At 38.5% G+C, this 20,559-nt stretch overlaps 1 protein-coding gene across 1 annotated transcript; it reads left to right on the forward strand.

Annotated features, from left to right (window-relative positions):
• Nucleotides 1–287: 287 nt before the first annotated feature.
• LOC104589042 (putative 12-oxophytodienoate reductase 11) lies at nucleotides 288–19,823 on the forward strand. Its single transcript, XM_010247222.3, has 5 exons — nucleotides 288–540; nucleotides 1,969–2,109; nucleotides 2,223–2,353; nucleotides 4,043–4,219; nucleotides 18,942–19,823. Exons 1-5 carry the CDS (start codon nucleotides 476–478, stop codon nucleotides 19,532–19,534), a joined length of 1,107 nt encoding a protein of 368 aa, XP_010245524.1. The 5' UTR covers nucleotides 288–475; the 3' UTR covers nucleotides 19,535–19,823.
• Nucleotides 19,824–20,559: the final 736 nt, after the last annotated feature.

Raw genomic sequence — 20,559 nt, forward strand, 5'->3', positions numbered from 1 at the left:
CCCTTGCCATCTGGGTATAATGTTCCTGCACATCAATTAGCAAAATGGAGTAAATATGTTATACGGGAACATTTTTTGTTACCCACTTATCAGGCGGTGTCTAAAACCTTGTAAGCTGCTCCTTTTGTTGATATATTGTGATTTTCCTTGTCAAAAAAAGAAAAAAAGAAAAAAAGATTTCACACCCAAAACCTTTTAATCCCACCCAAATAATTACGGTTTTAGGGGCATTTAAATTATATAATTTGTTTATCATCTATAAAAAAGAAAAAAATATTTGAGATTTCAACGATAAGGAGGCCTTCGATATGGGACCAGAAGAATGTTTTTCGACTCCGAATTATCTTATAGGTTTCCGTGTGGCTCACCTTGGAAAGCCAAGAGCCGCTGAACTTGGGTCCTCCAAACGTGGCATCTGCTCATCTCATCGGCGTTGTCCGTCGTGAATGCCGAAGGAAAAGATCAGAAACATCAGATGGAGGAAATCACTATTCCCCTCCTCACTCCCTATAAAATGGGCAAGTTCGATCTTTCTCACAGGTCCGTTCAATCTTGTTTTTGTTTGAATTGTTCCTTTTTGAGCTTAACGAGCTTGGGTTTTGTTAAAACTGCTATAGTATAATTTATAATCTGTTAACCAACCCAGTGGTGGCTCTGTTGGCATGTTAGCAGGGTTACGCGGATTCGAGTCCCGCTATAACCCACCTACGTTGAAAAGTTAGTGTGTTGTATTAAGTACAAAACAATCTGTTAAAAGGGATAGTTTTGTTTATGTTCTTTTGGTGGATAGATATAAACATCGGCTTGAATTCCGAATGAATTGGGGTACTTTTGAGAAACAGGTATTTGTGGAAATCCTTGTAGGTTTTATTCAGTAGAGAGGTCACCTCTTGACAAGAGACCTGCCACATTTGGTTCCATATTTAGATGCCAACGTTATAGTTTCACTTTTGTACTTGCCAATGTTATAGTTTCACTTTTGTATTTGCCAATGTTATAGTTTTTCGCTTTTGTATTTTGACTAGAAACCAGAGAACGGCCATGTGCAATCCACTCTCCCAAGAACCCCGGATAGCCGGGATCAACATTCTGGAATAGCCTTTTATTCTTGAGTAGAAATGGGCGCATATTGTTTTCAAGTGTTTTGTATTAACTGCAATCTGCATGTTCTTAACCCAAAGAAAATAAGGCTATATTTGGTTTGATAGAAAATAAGAGAGAGATAAAGTTAGCAAAGTTCTTTATGCTGTGTTTGGTTGCAATTTGCACTAGTACAAATGCATGAGAGTGCAAATGTAAAAAATGCAAATTCTTGTTTAATTTTGTTTTGGATTTTACTTTATTCTGCTTCATGTCTTAATTTACTTCATTTGTACCACAATCAAACAAAATAAGCTAAAATTTGAAACAAAAATAGGTCAGAATTTACACTCAAATCATTTGCACTGCCATGGTTTTGCATTAGTGTAAATTTATTTGCATTGCAATCAAACACGGCCTTAGGTTCAATTTGGAAGGAGTACAAATACAAATATGTGCAGTGCAAAACTTTGCATTTTGTATGTATTTGTACTGTACATATTTGTATTTGTACTCTTTTCAAACTGAGCCTTTAGGAATTTCACAAAATTTGTTATGAATTTTCTCTGAACTTTCTGTGTCTCTTTTATTTTCTATCAAACCAAACATATCCTAAATGAAAGAATTTCACTTAGTGGGTTAGTCAAGTTTGTTGTGGCTTTGCTTCTCCTGCAATGGTTCTTATCATCTGAGTTATTTGCATCTCTTAAACAAATTTGTTCATCCATTATATTATTTTTATTCTCCAATTATGCATTATGACAATGATATAAAGTGCGTCTTTGCTGACTTTCTTAGTTGCTACCGAACTACATAGTCTTAGATGCTAAATACATTTTGAATGTCAATATTCAAACTGAGGATCTGCATTCTATTTTGTGTATTCAGAGTAGTTTTGGCACCATTAACTAGACAAAGATCATTCAACAACATTCCTCAACCACCTGCTGTCTTATACTATTCTCAGAGAACCACCAAAGGGGGACTTCTCATAAGTGAAGCGACAGGGGTTTCTGACACTTCTCAAGGGTAAATTTATCATCTAGAAATTTCTCTTTTTTGTTTAGAAATTAAGAAAAGAAACTGCATGTTGTCTTTAACTTCATGTATGTTTAACTTTGCTTCTTCTTCCATAATTCAAGGTATCCAAATACACCTGGTATTTGGACCAAAGAGCAGGTGGAAGCCTGGAAACCTATTGTGGATGCTGTTCATATGAAGGGTGGCATCTTTTTTTGCCAGATTTGGCATGTGGGAAGGGTTTCTAACTATGGTATATTCTGAATTGAACCAATTTATTTTCTACTCTTCTATTTGTTTTCTTGACTATATATGATGAAAACAGCCATGGTCCCAACATCCACAAGATGGAATTAGTAGAAAGATTCCATCATATATCGGGAAGAAGTATCCTTTGATTGAACTCTCCATGTGTTGTTTAAGAAATTTATGTTTGTCAACATGTGTGGATTTTTTTTCGATGGTAAACAAAAAACATTTATTAAGGCCCCATTTGTTTTTTAGGAGGCCACTTACCTGGTAATTCAGTTACCTGCATTCTTTTGATTCCTAAGCAAGTTATACAATGACCTTTTTACCCATGAAAAGTCATTGTTAGAATGGGCAAACTTGTCCCATTACATTTTGTAAACTTCCCTCCAGGTGGGAAAGTTACTTACCCACCTAGGACATGGGTATCACTTATCCAGGTAAATGGTACCCAGGGAAAATAACTTTGCCACAGGGCCCACAACTTATCGAGAATAACATAGTAAAGTTGGACACTGGGAACCACTTTCCTTCTGACCAACTTCCCCCCTCCTATTTCCTGAAAAATGAACGTGCCTAAAAAGAAAAATTATAAGCAAGGTGACAAGACATCACCCAATTGAAAAGAAACCCAGAAGCAAAGAAGGCCCACACCCTTCTAAACCTCACTCCACATAAAAACCCCAATACCAAAATGAAAAACAAAACAAAATCCCCAAGCTCTAAATGATCAGATCAGCCCAAATCATCATCACAATCCACCTGCCCTTCTTACACACCATCACCCAATCAAAAGAAACTCATGATAAGATTTGGAAATCTTTTCTGCTATTGATGTTTTATCTTTGCAAATTTGCAAATTCCCTTGCACCAAGATTTTTTAATCTTAATATAATATCAGGAAATTATATAGTTTTTGTATTTTTTTTCTTTTGTGAGATGAAAATCTGTTGTGCTATAGTTGATTTGCACCGAGTAGAACTTTACCATGAACCTGAGATATCTGTACACGGGTGCCATGCACTTTTTTTTTAATCTTAATGTAATATTGGAACATTGCATAGTTTCTATAAATTTCTTTCTTTTGTGAGATGAAAATCTGTTGTGCTGTAGCTAATTTGCACCGAGTAGAACTTTACTATGACCCCGGGGATACCTGTACTGCTGTACAAGGGTGCCATGTTGTGTCAGATACTTCAATTTTTCAGTGTACATTCTATTTCTGATACCATTTCCAGATGTGTCCTTACTATCTCCAGTAACATAGGAACTTCAAAAATTTTCTACCAGAAATAAACTGGGACTAGGTAGTAATGTAGTGTAAGTTTTGACTTGAATGGTGTCTGTATGTATATGAGTATTATAGGTTTCATTAAATTTTGTTAGGTGAGGAATGACATGAAGAAAAAGTTTCTATAACTCTATGAAGTATGTAAGCAGAGAAAACTTCCTGAAATTCTGTAATTTATTTCCTTTTAAACTACTACAATCAGAAAAATTGTAGGGATGCTATCACTTATTGATTAAAATGATGAAGTTATATATTTATCTTATAGAAGAAGAAAACATGAATATGCTTTTGTTATGCTTCTATTTGACCATTTTTCTAACCTGATTGTCTGAACTAATTGATCCCTTTGAAAGATTAGGTTTATTGTGATTGATCCTCATTTTTCTTTTCAACACCCTACAGGTTTTCAGCCAAATGGGAGAGCTCCCATCTCTTGTACTGATAAACCATTGAAGGCACAACTTCGAGCTAATGGTGTTGATGTAGCAGAGTTCTCACCTCCACGACGATTAAAAACTGAGGAAATCTATCAAGTTGTCAATGATTTTAGGATTGCAGCAAGGAATGCTATGGAAGTTGGTGAGAATTCTCAAACCAAATCTATGGCTTCTCAAGCTTTGAAAGAACTTTCAAAGAAATTGAGAATGCACTGCCCTTCGTCTTGTCTAGTGCTTCTTTTCCCCTTGAAACCAAGTTAGAAAAAAGAAACTTAAATGACTGTCAAAGGCAGGGAAAATCTAAAGGACTTTTTTGAAGTAGAACAAACAAACAAACAAACAAACATCAAACCTGATTGGTCAAATTTCAACGATGAAATCTATGAATGAGAGTGTGGTAAATATGACGAGGAAGAGGAATCAAATTTAGAAATTCCTTATATTGCACGTTTCCAGAAATACATTGTAATCATGAACTTTTTGTTCTATTTAAAAGTAAAAATGAATTCTAGAATACATTTAGAAAATGAACATAAATATAGTAGTTCGGAATCTATAAATAGAAGAATTAATTTCTGAGATAGGGTTGTTGGTCAAGTTGATAGCACTTGTGTTGTTACACATAATTGGGATATGGTCAAATTTTAAATCAAAGTCATCTAAAGTTTTGCTTCATCCACAATAGTAACACAACTACCAACAGCTATGTACTTGGCTTCAACCCTAGAAAGTGTCACTAAGGATTGTTTTCTACTATGACATCCTATTAGTGCATTTCCTAAAAATTGACAAGCACCACTTATGCTTTTTCTATCAACTTTAGAACCAATCACATCTGTGTCTGAGTAGCCTATTAGATTGAAGTCAACGCCCTTGGAATACCAAAGTCCTAAATTTGGAGCAAGGATCAAAATTTTGCAATAAATTAGTCAATATGTGTTGTATCATTATGTCATCAATATGTGAAATTTTGGTCTTTTGCAACTTTGACCGATTTTAGGGGCTAGGCAGGCCTTAGGTTGAGCCCTTGACTGGTTTTTGAAAAAAAAAAATCTAGAAAAACGGAGTATGGGGTTAACACACCTGATACACCCCATTTAGCATATTAGGCTGTATCGATATTTAAAACCTTGATTTAGGGTACCTTCAAATATATAAATATATCGAAAGACTCATCTTAGGGTCAAGATTGAAGTCTGGCACAAACACAAACTAACATTATGTCTGGCCTATTTGCTGTCAAATACAATAGACTATCAATCATACCATCCTTTTGTATGAACTGATTTACCTTCTTGATCTTTGTCAAGCTTTAGAGATGTGCTAATGGGTGTATCAGCCATTTTGGATTGATCCATTCCATATTTCTTGAGTAGTTCCTTTGTGTACTTAGCTTGATTGATAAAAATTCTATTAATTTCTTGCTTGACTTGCAATATGAGAAAGAAGTTCAATTCTCCTATCATGTTCATTTTGAATTCTTGTTGCGTAACAAAAAAAAGAGAGTGTTGAGATTTTGGTGATGAGTCGCTACACGGGGATTGAAGGGTGGGAGATTCGGCGGTGGATTCATTGAGGGAATCAATCTCAAAGGGATTTGGTAACCCTTAGAAGAAGGTGGGGAGGATTTTTTGCCAGGTAAGAGGAAGGAGACAAGGAGGGGAGGCTGCTTAGTTCGGGGTAGGAAGGAAGCAAGTCGAAGGTGGCGTTACCTGATTGTGGCCGTCGGAAGGAGAAACCTTTGTCAAGGCAAATCTGAAATCCTTCTTCTTGGTGGTGGACAGGGAGAGCATAGAAGAGAGAGTGTGCTTTTCGCAATTGTGTTTGGTCAGGACTTTCGATTAGGAGGACTTTCAGTTCAATGACCTACAAAAATGGGTTAACAAAGTTTGGGTTTGCCCATTGGGGATTAGGGTGCTACATCTAGACGATAAGAGATGGATTTTCAATTTTCCAAAAGGAGAAGATGATCGAAGAGTCCTGAACACGGGGTCTAGGTTTTTTAACAGGGCATTACTACATCTTGAGCCCTGGCTGACTTCATTTGGAGTTTGGCGGAAAAGTGGAGACATACCTGGGTTCATTTGGGTGATGCTTTGCGGATTGCCTCTCCACCTCTGGAGCTCTGAGCTTGCTAGGAAGTTAGGTGATCTTTACAGAGGCTTTTTGGAGGATGATGACACGGAGTTTCTTAGTTAGTCTTTTGAATGCATTTGGATCAAGGTGCGATGGTTGGGCATTCCACCTCAGACAGAGAATATAGTGGTAGGTGAGGATATGTAAGTTACACTATGGTTGGAGGTGAAACCGAAGAAGATGAAAGTCCTAGAGGATTATTAGGAGGCGGTGGAAATTGAACCAAAGCTGGTCCGAAATGTCTTGGCAGGCTGCTCCATTGAGGTAGAAATTCTTTCAAGGCTAGAAGAGTGGAAAAGGAAACCTAGGGAAGGGGGTAGAAGAGGAGGAAGCTGGGAAGGCTATTGCCGCTGCAGATCAGGGAGGGGAATGGAGGCTGGTCGAAAGGAGCAGAGGAAGAAGACGAAATTGTGACCATTGAGGACCAAGCAAATCGACCGATCAGGAGAGATTCTCTCCATCTCAAACGACTGAGGTGATGTCACATGACTTTCAAATTTTAAACAGGTGGAAGGCTTTAGGCAAAGACGTGGAGTTTATTGAAAAGGTTTCGATGGTGGTGGTTAACCATCTCAAGTTCTAGAGTGTTGAATTGAACTTAGGACTTGGGGCTTAGACCCATGGGAAGACTGGGGCCCAATGCTCTATTGGCTCACCAAGGGTGCTAGGCCTGATAAGCTTTAAAAGCCCAACTCTTTCTTGTCGATGGGGGTTGGAGCCAAAGGGTTACCAAGGCAAGGGAAAGTTACTAGTTCAATCTGAAGACTCATCCTACTCTTCTTCAGTAGACTATGGAAGCTATGTAGACGATGGAGAAGGGTTGAGTCTATACTCCATGATGTGTGAAGGAGAGATGGAAGAAGAACTCAGATGATTTTTGTGGTGGGAAACAAATACCTGAAGCTAGCTTGCCAAGGGTGGAAGCAGGAGAATAGAGAGTCATAGAGGCTAGTAATGGCTTACGGGTTGGAGAAGGGGTCTGCCTGACTGTAAATAGTGGTGCTGGCGAGAGAGAGAAAAGAGGGCCAAAAGCTGGTGTACCTGATGCGGTTTCCACGGAGGGAGTTGCAGCAAGTTTTGGGGAAACCTGGTAGTTATATGGGCAGAAGGGGTCAACAGTTGATTTATTAGTAGCAGTTGTTGAAAAAGAAGGACTGTCGTTAGCCCCACTGGAACCTTTAGTGGTAATATTACCAGACAGGGAGGTGGCAGCGAGTCATTTGCAACTTAAGTCAGTAAACCTAAGGTATGTAGAAGAGAACGAAGTTTTGGAATGGGTGTGGTCGAAATTCCTTGGTTTTGGGGATTTTTTGGGGGTCTCCTTTAAAGGGATGGAGGAGGAAATGAAAGCTCTCTTGGTGGCAGTAGAAAACAGATGGCTGGTAGAGAAGGGGAAGAGGAACAAGAGGAAAGCAAAAGAGCTATTGAGACTTGCTTGGGGCCTAAATGAAAATGTGAGGTGTGCATGCCGGAATAACAAAGCTTCATGAAGATAGTTCAGACGGAAAGTCTAGAATTGATATCGTGGAACATCCGGGGCCTTGGCCTTGGTAGAAGAAAGAATAGTGGCAGGTGGTTTCTTGAGAGACAAGAAGGCTGGCATCCTAATTCTGCAGGAGACTAAGCTTTAGAAGTTGAAGCACAATGTGATTTGAAGTGTGTGGGGATCTGAGCCTTGTGGCTGGCTGGCTGTGCTAGCTAAAAACAAAGCAGGGGGGATTGTTCTAATTTGGAAGAGCAAGGTGTTTAAGTTGGTGGACAAGGAGGTGGGTCTATTTTCAATTTCAGTAAAACTTTATGGTTGCAGAACAATGTACCTATTTGTGGTGATAGGGGTCTATGGGCTGGTCGTCTCTTCTCTAAAAGATGCCTTTTGGGAGGAATTGAATGAAGGAGGAAGTGGGGTGGCCCTTGGGCTATTGGTGGGGATTTTAATGCAATCTTGAGGCAGGAGGTTAAGAAGGGGTGCAGGGGCACAAACAAGGGAATGCAGATATTTGTGGATTTCATCCGAATGTGGGAATTGCTTCATTTACCTTTGAGCGGAGCACGGTACACCTGGACCAACAACTAGGAGCTGTCTCTGGTTAGGTTAGATAGGTTCATTATCTCAGCTGATTGGGACAAGCTCTTCCCAAATACTTCTCAGGAAGCTTTGCTGAAAGTCTTGTCTGTTCATATTCCATTGCAGTATGGCTAGATTTCCAAGGAAGAAGGCTCAGCCCTTCTGGATGGAACACTGTGTTGGCTAGAATCGGAGGAGCTCAAAACAAGAATAAAATCCTGGTGGGCTGAGGCTGCTTTCGAGGGGTCATCTAGTCACATCTTGTGCAAGAAGTTACAATGGATGAAATGAAATATCAAGAAATGGCAGCAGGAGAGGGTGTCAAATGATGAAAAAGGAGGGCTGAATGCTTGCAAATTATAACTGAGATTGATTCAGAGGAGGAAGGTGGTACCTTGGGGGAAGCAAGGAGAGTGGAAGGACTTAAGGCTAAGAAAGACTACGATTTTCTAACTTTTCAAGAGGAGGTGAAATGGAGGCAGAGATCTAGGGCCATATGGTTGAAATTAGGTGACAATAACACCGCTTTTTTTCACAAGTTAGCAAATGTGAGGAGGAAGAATGACATCAAGAGGTTTCAAGTTGGGGATTCTATAGTGGATCAGAGGGAGATTAAGGAAGCCATTGTTAATTTTTATGAGCAGCTTTATGCTGAACTGTGTAAGGTCAGACTAACTTGGGATGGACTTCACTTTGAGACTGACTGAACACTAAGTTGCTGAGTTGGAAAAACCGAAAAACCCTTTCAAGAGGAGGTAAAGAGAGCATTAGATGAGATGGAGGGGGACAAAGCTCCAGGCCCTGACGGCTTTACATTTCTCTTCTTTAAAAAATTTTGAGATGTTCTAAAGCTTGATCTGTTGAGAGTCTTGGAGGAGTTTCATCAGTTTGCAGCCTTTGAGAGAAGCTTGAATGCTTCCTTCATCTCCTTAATTCCCAAGAAGAGTGACGCTGTGGAAATGAAGGACATTTGGCTTATTAGTTTAATTGGAAGTGTGTACAAGATCCTGGCTAGAATTATGGCTTCACGGTTAAGGTGTGTCATGGATTCCCTCATATCCATCTATTAGGGGGCTTTTGTGCATAACAAACACATTCAGGATGGGGTGTTAGTCGCAGATGAGTTAATTGATTCAAGAAGGAGAAGTGGCAGGAAAGGTTTGGAGTGCAAACTCGACTTAGGAAAGGCTATGACCATGTCAATTAGGCCTTTCTGGATTATATGCTGGCTTTTGGCATCAAGTGGAGAAACTGGATGAAGGTTTGTTTAACCACTCCCAGGTTCTCGGTCCTAATTAATGGTGTTTCTCATGGGAATTTCAAGAGCTCTAGAGGGTTAGCAAGGTGATCCATTGTCTCCTCTGCTCTTTATTGTTGCAATGGAAGGCTTAAACAAGTTGGTGGATGGGAATTTCAAGAGCTCTAGAGGGTCACGGCAAGGTGATGATCCGTTGTCTTCACTGCTCTTTATTGTTTCAATGGAAGGTTTAAGCAAATTTGTGGTTTGCGCTGCTGAAGCAGGGTGTGTGGAAGGCATCAAAGTCAAATAATGGTACAGATTCTTCAGTTTGTAGATGATACTCTATTCTTTTGTGATGCCTTGTCAGTTTAGGTAACTAATTTAAAGCACTTGCTGTATTGGTTTGTGGTGGTGTCTGGCTTGAAAGTGAATCTGGGCAAGAGTGAGTTAATGGCAGTCGGGGAAGTTGAGAATGTAGCTGAGTTGGCAGGGCTACTGGGTTGTAAAGTTGGGCACCTCCCCTCTAAGTACTTGGGTCTGCCCTTGGGGGCCAAGTGCACTTCAAAAGCCCTGTGGACTCCAGTGTTAGAGAAGGTGGACTCGAAGTTGTCTTCTTGGAAGGATGAGAGACTATTAAAGGTGTGCTAGCAAGCCTCCCAGCTTATTACATGTCTATTCTCCCAGTGGACCCAGTCCCATTTGAGGTGGCTAATCAGATAGAAAGGAGGATGAGAAACTTTTTGTGGAGCGGTTGGAAGGATTCTTCCAATTATCATTTGGTGAGCTCGGTTCAGGTCTGCAAATCTCTTGGGCTTTGAGATTTGCTATGGAGCCAAACAATTCGTGGAGGAAGGTCATTGCTGATAAATATGGTTTGTGTAGCAATGGATGGGATGCTGAAATGTCCCTTTCATCCTTTGGCTGTAGCTTGTGGAAGGGCACATCAAAAGCTTTGAGTAGCTTTAGTGAGGGGCGGCTTTTCAAAGTAGGGGATGGAAGGTAATATTCTGGGTGGACTCTTGGTACGGTGATGCTGCTTTAAAGACAGACTTCCCTCTTTGTTTAATTAGCAGACAACAAATTGGCATGGGTGGCAAACTGCTATGAGGTGACTGGTAGCTCGATTCGCTGGAACCCTTCCTTTAGAAGAAGTTTCAATGATTGGGAGATTAATTAAATTTCTGATCTGTTGGCTCTACTGCAGAATCAACTTTTGGACGTACAGAGGCAGGACTCTAGACTTTGGAAGTGGACTTCCACAGGGGTCTGGTTGGAGCTTCAACAACCCATTTTCCCAGCAAGGCCATACTATGAGGTGACTGGTAGCTCGATTTGCTGGAACCCTTCCTTTAGAAGAAGTTTCAATGATTGGGAGATTAATTAAATTTCTGATCTGTTACCTCTACTGCAGAATCAACTTTTGGACGTACAGAGGCAGGACTCTAGACTTTGGAAGTGGACTTCCACAGGGGTTTGGTTGGAGCTTCAACAACCCATTTTCCCAGCAAAGCCATTTGGGGTTCAGCTGCACCCTCTGAAGTGAAAATGTTCACTTGGGTGGTTGTTCTAGAGAAGTGTTTGACTGAGGAAATGCTCTTGAGGAAGGGGTATCCTATCCAAGACAGATTGTGTGTGTTTTGCAGGAGGGAGGATGAGTCTGTAAGCCACTTGTTCCTTTACTGCAGCTTCAGCTCAACTATGTGGAGCCACTTTTCAAGGGCTCTTAATCTGCGTTGGTGCTGTCCCCCCTCAATCAAGGACCTTTTGCAAGAATGGGGCATATAGGGTTTGCCAAGGAAAGGGAGAGCCTAATTACCATGGTCTCCAGTCGGTTGGTCCGGTCTCCAAAGGTCCGGAGAGAATGGCAGTGGAGAGATAAGATGGAGATGAGTGAAAAGCTCAAATTTTTTGATCAACTCTAATGTTGAAGTTGTGTAACATGAGAACAGTTTTCTTTCTTGGGTCGTTTGGGTCTATTGGACCATGCAAGATCAAATCTTTGGATTTGGGATGAGTGAAATACCTGATCTTTCCAGAAGTGAAGAGATCCAAGTGGCAGTTCACACCTTAGCTTTGATGCTCCCAAGAAAGATGCAACAAGTTGAAGATGGTGCAACTTTGGTGTTTGTAGCTCCAATTGATCTCCAAGAATTCTAGCAACAAGGATGAGATGTGCGCCACACTTTGGGTGGTTTTTTTTACTCAAGAGGTTTGTTGAATCAGTTTCTAATGGATGCTCACAAGGTCTGGTCGAATAGGGTTCTAAAACCCTAAGCAAGTCTCTCACAATAGGATGGCTAAATTCAGCTATGTGGAGAGAAAGAGTGCATGGTTTGATCTCCTCTTCTTTGATCTCCTTTTATGGGCATGGAAAGACTGCAAAGAGTCCTCTCCTAATCCAAAGAGGTTTCCTAATATAATTAGGAAAATCTTGGAGAGGATCTTCCTCTCTTTATTCAGCCCAAATACTAGAACCTTTTTAGTTAAGTTCAAATTGTTGCAACTATTGTTTTTGATTGAGGATTGATTGTTGGTGTTGCTACAGCATGGATGACATTGATTGTTGAAGTCATGAATCCCTTATGCAGAGTTCATTAGGTTTCCAATCCAACCAGTCAACTCTGTAACATACACTACCTTTCTAGTTAAGTATCCTAGTCAAATCTTGTAACTTTGACTTTTTTCTCGATTATTTGACTAGGCTTCTTTAGGAAGATTCTAACCAACTTATAGGGTCCATTAAATCTTGGAAATCATTATTATAATGGCAAAACCAACTTGTATGGCATGGGACCCACTATTAATGAGTGAACTGACTCTTAACTCTACAAATTTAACACTTAAGCTAGTGGGAACAGCTACTTAAAGCAATTTACCTATGTGGCCAATTCGTCCATATCTATTACGGGCCTTAATGTATCAACCCAGTTAGTGTCTAAACACTCTTAGATACTTGTGACCTTACCATCCTAAAGGCCCAAGTCTAATTCGTTCAGTCCATATCAGGCTAAATTAGCCCAACATATCACTTGTAATCAATCTCTTTTCTAATAATATTCTACACTACATATGGAAAAGGACTTTTTCCCTATTAGTTTTTATGCCATGGTGCCTAGCCTCTATCTCTAATGGATCCTTATGGAGGAGTCATGTAACCCTACTGTTGGTAGATTCAAGCATGCTTCATAAGAAGTATGAGCATTCTCTATGTCTTAACATAGTAAAAAATCCTATCAAATTGATCATCAGTTGACAAATCATTCTTAAATACCCCAACATACCCAACTATTTGACCCAAGGATTTCACTAGTTGGCATATCAAAGATAGACAAGTTGGTACTCAACTGATACCAATATCAATTCTAGGGGTTAAATGTAATACTTGATTGTTCCACCTATCATAAAGTCAGGAACACATTGGGTTTGTTCCAGTTTAATGCTTTTTGCACACTCATTTTCACCAAGGTTTAAAATGTCAATGTCGATGGAAATGTTGCTTACCAAAATATAGGACATATGTTGGAAATGTCGGAAATGTCGAGGGGAAATGTTGTAAAAATGTGGAAATATTATGAAATATGTTTTGTAGTGTTTGCAGATTGGGTTAATGCATTCTGCAACCTATAACTATTGTATTTCAATATCTCTCTGTTATTAATAGAAATCTTTTTGCTGATAAAAAAAATATTATGAAATATGTGGAAATATGCAATGATATTTTGTAAAATGATAAAAAAAGCATTAATACATATTTCTAGACTATTATCTTATTCCCAACTATTATATAAAGCTAAGAAACTAGATCAATAACAAATTAGTAAATGACAATTTACTGATTTATTATGCATTTTGATGTTTTTACAAGGTTATCTGATATTTTCTTTTCTTGTTTTTAATTCTGATTTATTATAAGTTCTAATATATTTATTTCACACTAGTAAATAGAAATACATTTATTCTGATTTTTTAAATATTAAAGTTATAATACATTATGTTTTATTATAAATTTAATAAACTGATTCTCCTTTTTGTAGTATTAAGATTATGATAAATTCTGATTTCTTATAAAACTTAATGAATTTATTATGATTTTTAATACTAAACTTATAATAAATTATGATTTAGTATAATATGTAATAAATTTATTCTGATTTTTTATATTAAATGTAGAATATGATTTAGTATAAAATTTAATAAACATTTTCTGATTTTAATAAATATTTTAAAAAATACTAACTAGTTAATATTTTATTACTTGAAAAATATTTTATGTTTTATATTATAAAGTAATTAATTTATTCTTTTGTTTTTATATTTTGTTAATTCTTTTTTATTAATATTTTATTTGAAATATTAAATAGAAATTATTAATGGAATAATTTATATTAATATGCTGTATTATAATAATATAATATACTAATATATTATATTATTAATGTACATTAGTCGACATCCTATTGACATTATCTACATCCTGTCGACATAATAGGAAAAACTGTCTTTTTTTTCGGTTATTTGGACCGATTTGGTTGGCATTTCCGAAATATAGGAAATGTCGACCGAAATAATGTAATTTTTATATTACCATCCATTTTCATGTCGGTGAGCCTCTACGTCAACATATGTTGGGCGACATTAGCAACATTTCGGGACATTTGAAACTATGATTTTCACACCTTAGTCACAACTTGAGCACCTAAGACCCATTGCTCTACTACTTGGGCAATGTGAGGACGACAATCTTGTCAAGATAAATTCCCCAAGTTTATCCACTGGTTGTGAACATTTAAGTCGATAACTCCATATTGCAATAACCATATGGCTTCATATATAATACTAATATGAACTAAGTGGTAGCAAAGTAAACCCATGACACATGAAATAAATGACTTTATTCATAATATAGTTATGTACAATACATTAGTTGGAGTTGAGGGCTTACACACTGTCTAAAACGTAGATTGTGATAGTCCTAGGACAGTCATAGGATCTATTTTGATCTACTCTATAGAGTTGAAGTCCAAGATGTAGGAAGCTTTTTCAAAATCCTTTATGGAGAATTATTGTTAAATCTATACCTTCATTGAGGATAAGATCCATATGTCATTCCCAATGAGTAGAATGTCATCAACATAAAGTATCAGAAAGGCAACTTTGTCTCCCATTGTTTTTCTATAAACATAGGATTCATTCAAATGTTGCTCAAAGTCAAATTGTTTGATCGTCAAGTCAAAACCAATGCTGGGTTAAACAACTAGATTTGAGTGCATTTAATGTGGTCTAAATGGTTTTAAAATGGTTCCTTAAGAGTTGGGTTGCTTTAGGGATGGCTCCACTTACTTCAGGGACAACTTTGCGTATCTAGATGCCCTACTTGCTTTTTATATTTCTAGTTTTTTCAATTTTGTAACTTTCCCAAACCTTTTCAAAGGTCTTTCTAAGCCAAATAAGGTCTAAAAGGGAAAGATAAACCATTTCAAGTCAAAGGTTAAATCAATTTGAGCCCAAGTTAAAGCAAAAGAATTGTTTACACATGTTCTTAATGAAGACCTTACTGTCTTATTATGCAACTTCTTTGCTCAAACTTGTCCAAATTTCATTTCTTGCCTTGCTTGAATGATGATAAACCAATTTGGCTCTTCAAGGTGTTGCCAAATCACAATTACATGACACAAAGGGTGTAGCTTTGCTTGAATTTGATTTGCAAAATCTTAACCAAACCATTTTGCAAAACCCTAAAACATGATTAGATTCCACAAGTCTTGGTGTGTTTGTTATCCTCAAAACGTAGGGCAAGTCTGAGGGTTTTGGAGCTAGCAATGGCTTCCTATGGGCCCCTCCTTTTAAGAATCCAAGGGATTTGTATGACAGTCATTTTGTTACATGTTAGGAAAAACTTCTCCAGCTTGGTTCAGGAGGGGCCTTATTTCTAGTCGAATCTCAGGCAAAGCTTTACACTGCTGGCAATGCTCTATGATAGAGCATTTCCATTATTTCATTTATAGAGTTAATTACACTCCTCTCTCTTTCTGGCTCGTGTGTATAAACATTGGAGTGAGTAGAGCAGTGGAGCAAAGTGGGCTTTGTAATATGGAATTTGGACTTGTATTTGTAAGAGCTGAAAACAAGTCCTTTGAAAGGCCCCACATTTCTCATTGCAAGCTAGCTTTCTCGTGTTTATGTTGAGGCAGACTGTTATGGACACATTCCTCGGAAAGACGTACCATCGCCGCCGGCAGCAACAGGAACCTGACCCACTGCCAGATTAGATTAGATCATCTTGCTTGTTCTTATCTTATTCTATTGCTCTTATCTTATCTTGTTAGTAAGTTATCAGGCTAGGATTAGTTTATCTTATTATCAGAATAGGATTAGTTTATCTTGTTATCAGATTAGGATTAGTTTATCTTATTATCAGATTAGGATTAGCTTATCTTATCCTTAGCAAGATAGAATTGGAAGTCTCCCTATTCAACAAGGAGACTCCCTAAGATTAGGACTCTTGTAATCTCCTATTTAAGGAGACACCATTATTGAATGAGGACATCGAATATTCAGTCAAGAAAGAGAGTAAAGGAGAGTTAGGTGATCTCTTGAACAAATCACCATTAGGGCGCCTAGATAGGTTCATCAAGAGTAGGGAGGAACAAGGGAAAACAGAGGGTTTTCCCCGTGGACCGACCCGTGACGAGATCCTATTCCCGAGCCCTCAACAATTTGGTATTAGAGCCGGTCGTCATGGGAGATATGCAGCACCTATCATCCAGGGTCCACGAACTAGAGCATAGGCTCGTAGAAACCAGCAGGGAGGTTCGTGAGGTCAAAGACGATGTCCGGGAGCTGCGACGCTTGCTGGAATCATATTTCTCTAACAGGGAGAGGAATCTAGAAGGGGCTGTAACCACAAACAGCCTCCGACCAGACTTGATGGAGCCGTCCGACGAACAACAGTAGTAGCAGCAGACTCTTCTTGGTCCACAGCAGCAGCAACACCCTCAGCCACAGCAGCTAGACAACCAACAACAGCAACAACTGCAGCAGCAGAAGCAACAACATGATCAACAACAGCAACAACAGCTTCTCCGAGCAGCTATTACTAGTCCTAGTATAGTTTCCCCGAAACTGGCCCCTAAGTTCTATGGGCCCTTCAAGGTTCTACGACGGATTGGCAGTGTGGCCTACCAGTTGGAACTCCCAGAGACCAGCCGGATTCATGATGTCTTCCACATCGCCTTGCTGAAACCATTTACGGGTGTTCCTCCAGACCAAGTCCCCTCCCTGCCACCCCTGTAAGATGGCAAACTGATTCCCCAACCTAAAGCTGTCATTCGCTCTCGTTTCAATCAAGGAGTTCTTGAAGTCTTGGTGAAATGGTGTAGCTTACCATCGGCCAAAGCCACATGGATCCCATTGACAGAGTTTCAAGCCACATATCCGGAGTTCGAGATTGAGGACAAGCTCGTAGTCCAAGAGGGGAGTAATGTTATGGATGCATTCCTCGGAAAGACGTCCATCGCCGCCAGCAGCAATAGGAACCTGACCCACCGCCAGATTAGATTAGATCATCTTGCTTGTTCTTATCTTATTCTATTGCTCTTATCTTATCTTGTTAGTAAGTTATCAGATTAGGATTAGTTTATCTTATTATCAGATTAGGATTAGTTTATCTTGTTATCAGATTAGGATTAGTTTATCTTATTATCAGATTAGGATTAGCTTATCTTATCCTTAGCAAGATAGAATTGGAAGTCTCCCTATTCAGCAAGGAGACTCCTTAAGATTAGGACTCTTGTAATCTCCTATTTAAGGAGACACCATTATTGAATGAGGATATCGAATATTCAGTCAAGAAAGAGAGTAAAGGAGAGTTAGGTGATCTCTTGAACAAATCACCATTAGGGCGCGTAGATAGGTTCATCAAGAGCAGGGAGGAACAAGGGAAAACAGAGGGTTTTCCCCGTGGACCGACCCGTGACGAGATCCTATTCCCGGGCCCTCAACACAGACTGACATAGGGGTAAATATATCCCTGGCTATGATTTCTTACTTGGGCAAGCATTGTGAGTGATACAACATTGGGAAAATAGTAGTTGGACCGGATGCTGACTTTTCCATCTCTTTCTGTTTGCTTCCTTAGATGCTTTAATGGCCATTCTCTGGTTAAAGGGTTGGCCTGGGGTAGGTAGGGATTAAATTTTCTATTGAGCACATGTTTCTATCTTTGTATAGTGCTTCCCTGATCTTAAATCTATAATGTCGACATGGATTCATGTCATTCTTGGTTGGTCTTCCCAAAATCCTGCTATCAGATAACAGAAAATCTATTATGTTTTCTATATAGAGAATAGTGGCGGAGCATCACTCCAGGGGCTTCCATGAGTACATCATCATTGCTATTAACTATTACTTAAAACTATGATTCGATACACTACTCTCCAAAGTAAACGGAATGGGATTTTGATGGTCCCAAAACCTGAGACAAAGGTTACTAAAAAATTGTCATCTTTTAAAAATTATTATTGTTGTTATTAAAAATAAACAAGAAAGAAAAGTTCAGCTCGCTCTTAAAGCAATTTAAATATGTGTAGTCTCATGAAGCAAAAGAGAAAAAAAGTAACCAGGATGGGTAGGGGTGCTAGTTGAGCTGAGTTTGGTTGGGTTAAGGTCAACCCTAACCCAACCCGAGTTGTTGAAACCACAACCCAAATCCTAACCCTACCCAATGGGTTGTGATAGGGATAGGCTCAGATTGGCCTGATTTTTTCACTTTTTGCTAAAATGTTCCTACTTCCAACATTTACCTAGATTTTAGGAAAAGGATAAAGTTGTGGTGCTCTACGAATACTAATGTTAAATTAAAAAATCGTTGCCTTAAAATTGTTGATGCATAATGTTGGGTTCTGGTTGCATTGGGTTGCCAAAGGCCTTAACCCTAACCCAATCTGAAGTTCAGTAAGATTCATGTTTTTCAGCTAGCCCTAACCTGAATTTCCACTCAGCCTGACTTTTTCAGGTTGATTTGGGCTAACCCAAAGTTGCACCCCTGGAGATTGGTCATAATGGTTGCTAAATATGTGTTGCAGTGCTCTAATAATAATAAAAAAAAAGATGTGTTGCAGTGCTCTTATAAAAATAAAAAAAGATGTGTTGCAGTGCTGGATATTTCAATTTTAGGAGTATATGATGTGTCATTTAAGTAGGTTTGGTCATCCTAATAAAATCAGTTCATCTTACAAACTTTTGAATCTCTTTTACTACGAGCTTTTCTTTCTTTCTATCTTTTCTTTTATCTTTTTCATTGTTTTTCATCTCATCTGTTTTATATGTGCATATGTTATAATGGGCTTTATCTTTAGGGTAGAATAATGCATGAACTGTGCCCTCATACTTTTGAATTTTCTTGCAAGTTATTTTAATATACAGGTTTTGATGGAGTTGAAATCCATGGAGCTCATGGGTACCTTCTTGACCAGTTCATGAAAGATCAAGTGAATGATCGAGAAGATATATATGGTGGGACCTTAGAAAATCGTTGCCGCTTCCCTCTAGAAGTAGTTGAGGCCATTGTTAATGTGATTGGGCCTGACAAAGTTGGAATTAGGCTTTCTCCCTTTGCAAATTACATGGAGTCTGGGGACTCGAACCCAGAAGCTCTAGGACTTTACATGGCTGAATCCCTTAACAAATATGGAATTTGTTACTGCCATATGGTTGAGCCAAGGATGAAGACAGTTAGTGAGAAGGTTGAATGTCCACAAAGTCTTCTACCAATGAGAAAGTCTTTCAATGGTACTTTCATTGTTGCTGGGGGCTATGATAGAGAAGATGGAAATAGGGCTATCGATAAAAATCATGCTGATCTTGTTGCTTATGGTCGTCTGTTTTTGGCCAACCCAGATTTGCCAAGGAGATTTGAACTTGATGCTCCACTTAACAAGTACAATAGAGATACATTTTATACAACTGATCCTGTCATTGGTTACACAGACTATCCATTTCTTGAATCTTCTACATAGGTGCCGATTGTAGAAGGGGACCCTGAACTTTGTTAATGTGAATTTGTGATTATCCATTTCTTGAACCCTCTACTCGGATTTCAAATTGAACATATAAAGGAATAGAATTTTTGGTGCTGTTCTTTTGGAGGAATCCCACTGTTTTCTAGAATTGTAGTAGCATTGCATGAGTAGGTTGTGATTTGTACCGTTGTCATTTCTGACTCAAAACATTTAGAGAGGCAATGACATTTTATGTCAAAACATCAGCACAGGTATTTTGACATGACATTTCTTTGATTGGTACTTATGCTGAGTAGCTGTTGAACAAGTGTTTTGAGTAGTATAGCGTATGGTGTTTGCATTCCTACTAAAACTTTTGTTTGTGGTTCTATGTGACACCACCCTACTAGATTTAAAGTATATCGATTTAAAACCCTGTTTCTAACTTGATAAGGAATATTTTCACATTATGATAAGGGTGATGTTTATACCCAAAAGTTTCTAATAATAATGATTTTTTTTATATTATTAACAAAATTTTATGCATTCGGTTAAGTTTTTATGAAGTGGGTTCTTTCTCACAACAGGTTTTGGTTTGAGTTGGAGGCCAAATAGGGTTTTCATGTGATGGTAAAAATTAGGTGAAACCAATAAAAAAGGATATAGGTGTTAGATAGTGTTGCCCTTAGCTTCAATCAGAGTGTTGTACATAAACATTTATCAGTAAGTGAATAACTTTAGATAGTGAATTTGATCTAACCTCTTTTAGGGGTATGACTGAACCCTTATGGACTTGTGTGAGACCTTTGTAGGGTCTTATGCCATACAATTTCCAGGCCCAAAGTGGCTATGCAACACTTGGGAATGTGAGCCATTGGAAAAAAATGGGCCTTGGGCCCATTATTAATATGATTAGTTAAGTGATTATATGACAACTTAAATTGTCATGTGACTTGGGTTGAAAATGGGCATGGATATGGGTATGAAGCATGTATCATCTTAAGAGAATAATGTCTATCAATTAAAGATGGAGTCTTTGATCC

Source organism: Nelumbo nucifera, chromosome 5, assembly GCF_055504915.1.
Source record: "Nelumbo nucifera cultivar China Antique chromosome 5, China Antique-T2T, whole genome shotgun sequence".
NCBI lineage: Eukaryota > Viridiplantae > Streptophyta > Magnoliopsida > Proteales > Nelumbonaceae > Nelumbo > Nelumbo nucifera.